Source organism: Phalaenopsis equestris, unplaced genomic scaffold (assembly GCF_001263595.1).
Source record: "Phalaenopsis equestris unplaced genomic scaffold, ASM126359v1 Scaffold000002, whole genome shotgun sequence".
Classification (NCBI taxonomy): Eukaryota; Viridiplantae; Streptophyta; class Magnoliopsida; order Asparagales; family Orchidaceae; genus Phalaenopsis; species Phalaenopsis equestris.
In genome coordinates, this window is record NW_018164444.1 from 74,107,346 (window position 1) to 74,109,919 (window position 2,574).

General features: G+C 32.0%; 2 protein-coding genes across 2 annotated transcripts; both read left to right on the plus strand.

The window, feature by feature from the left end:
- Window positions 1-411, plus strand: LOC110020088. Its single transcript, XM_020718064.1, has one exon. The coding sequence runs from the start codon at window positions 1-3 to the stop codon at window positions 409-411; it is 411 nt and encodes a 136-aa protein (XP_020573723.1).
- A 299-nt stretch (window positions 412-710) lies between these two features.
- Window positions 711-1,521, plus strand: LOC110039377 (probable 2-oxoglutarate-dependent dioxygenase AOP1.2). Its single transcript, XM_020744415.1, has 2 exons — window positions 711-1,055; window positions 1,122-1,521. Exons 1-2 carry the CDS (start codon window positions 750-752, stop codon window positions 1,374-1,376), a joined length of 561 nt encoding a protein of 186 aa, XP_020600074.1. The 5' UTR covers window positions 711-749; the 3' UTR covers window positions 1,377-1,521.
- Window positions 1,522-2,574: the final 1,053 nt, after the last annotated feature.

The following is a 2,574-nucleotide window of genomic DNA, read 5'->3' on the forward strand; positions in this document are numbered from 1 at the left end:
ATGGGATATATGGTTGGTGCTGATACAGAGATTCCTGAGCTGCCAAAAGTGGATTTGAGCGGATTATACATGAAAGGTTCTGATGAAAAGATTTGGACGGCAGCTCGATCAAAGATTGCAGAAGCTCTAGAAACTTATGGTGGCTTTGAAGTTATTTACAGTGAGGTTAGTTCTGAGCTACGAAATAAGCTACTGGGATTGGTGGTGCCAGGGATGTTCAACATGCCAGCTGTGAACAAACTTAGTGAAGCCCAAGAGCTGCCTTATCATGGCTTCTGGTTCTCGAAGTTAGGGTTTCCTTTCTTAGCTATTCAGTTGATCAATCCCAATTCTAGAGTTGATGTCCAAGAATATGCTGAAATTATTTGGCCCAAAGGAAATGACTTTTTCAGGTTTGAACTTCTCATATAACAAATTTTTTTTTATCATAGTATTTAATATTTTTAAAATTAAGCAGTTATGTGACTCAAATTTGTTTTTTTATTGTAAAATTCTTATGTATTTACATATCTAACAACCAAATTTTAATGTCTACAAACATGACACTCATTTTTTAATATCACATCAAAAATAACACTATCTTGAATCCACCTTTTTATGGATACGTTTATTACATTAAAGCATTATAAATGTAAATATGAAAGTTTGGGTGTCAGATATATAAATACATAAGAATTGTGTGATATGTATGTAAATCTTACTTTATTATTTTCTTTTATAGTAACACAGTGTTGAACTATGCAAAGCATATGCATGAGCTCATAAATATGATCCATCGGATGATCCTTGAGGGCTTGGGCTTGGAGGATCACTATGATTCACATATGAAATCATTGGCATACTCGATAAGATTTTCAAATTATTATAAGAACGAGTTCGATAATGGAACCAATCTTGCTTTGCCTTCCCACAAAGATCCAAACTTTGTAAGCATAATTTGCCCGCACGGTGTGGAAGGACTTGAAGTAGAGGCTGCTGGTGCTACAGGTGGTGAATGGATACGAACAACGAACATGACAAATTCATTCATTGTTCTAGTGGGCGAAGCATTTAAGGTTAGTATTTCTAATGCATAATTGTTATTTATTGTGAACAAATTTTTAATTTTTGTTTTTACTCAGGCATGGAGTAATGGAAGGCTTCATGCTCCAAATCATCGAGTAAAACTAAAAAATGAGACCGAAAGACGATATGCAGTGATTTTTAGCACATTACCGAGCGCCACAAATGATACAGTAAATGCTCCGGAAGAATTGATTGACGAACAACATCCTTTGCTTTTCAAGGCTTTTAAGTATTATGATTATGTGAAGTTTCGTTTTTCAGAGGAAGGAGAAAAAGCTGATGATGCCCTAAAAGCTTACTGTGGTGCTTAGTTAATATGTATACAGTTATATGTGCGCAATGTGCTGCTTATTTTCTGTAATTTTTTTTCTTTTTTAACCTTTTTGTGTGAATTTGTAAGTTTGATGGTGTGATCTGTCTTGAAAATCCTTCTCTGACAATAGAAGATTTGAATAATTCAGGGGTAAGCAGGATTTAGAAGATGTAATGGATTTGCAGTTTGTAATTTCAGCTGTTTTAAATCTAATGTTTGCTTAAATCTTAAATTCCTATATAAAAAGTCAAAGAGTGTTCCAAAAAATAATAATCTTAAAATTTTTAAATCAGTTTTAACTTGAGTTCTATATTCTATTTGTAGTTAATTCAGGGCAGCTCTATTAGTTTAGCGAAAGATTACAACTAACCTTCTAATTGCTATTGTATGTTTCATCCCTTCTTGGTAAATAAAAAATAATAAATAATACAGACAATTTAGAGGTCTTGGGGTATATCCAGGCTATGTGGAGATTATTTTATTGGTTTTTTTTTCCTTTTTTTTTTTATGTGTATGATATGACATTGAGAGCATTTTTAACTGAATTTGACTATTTAATACTCTATCATTTTATTATTTTATCGATTTTTTTTTCTGGTAATGTTGGTCCCAATTCTAAAGTTAATGTAGGCCTTTAAAAGAGATGAAAACTCTTAGGTGGATGAGTGACTTTACACTTAGAGACAAATGTGAAATGAATATATCTGTGATAGGGTTGGTGTAACTCCAGTGGCAGCCAAAATTAGAGAGAGTCGTCTTAGATGGTTTGGTCACATTGAATGTCGACCATCTGATGATTCAATTATGAAAGCAGATGTTTTTTATTTGACTTATTTTAAGAAAAACAAAAGTAGATTTAGAAAAACTTTGGCATATTGTATAAAAATTGATCTTAATTTATTAGAATTAAATGAAAATATGACGCTCAATAGGAAGCAATGGAGAAAAATGATTCATGTAACTGACCCCACTTAGTTGTTGTTGTATTTGTTTCTATATTATTGATCTTTCTATTTTTGTTTTATGTCATTTGACATCCTGACAAAAGTACCCTAATATTTTCTGGCTATTTGTGTGATTCAGCTTTCCTTATGATTGGCAGGTTTTATTGGGATTTGAGGTGAGGAATATAAGCTCCAATTTGGGATTTTTAAAACATATATTTATTTAATAATTTTTCAGAATAAACAAATTAT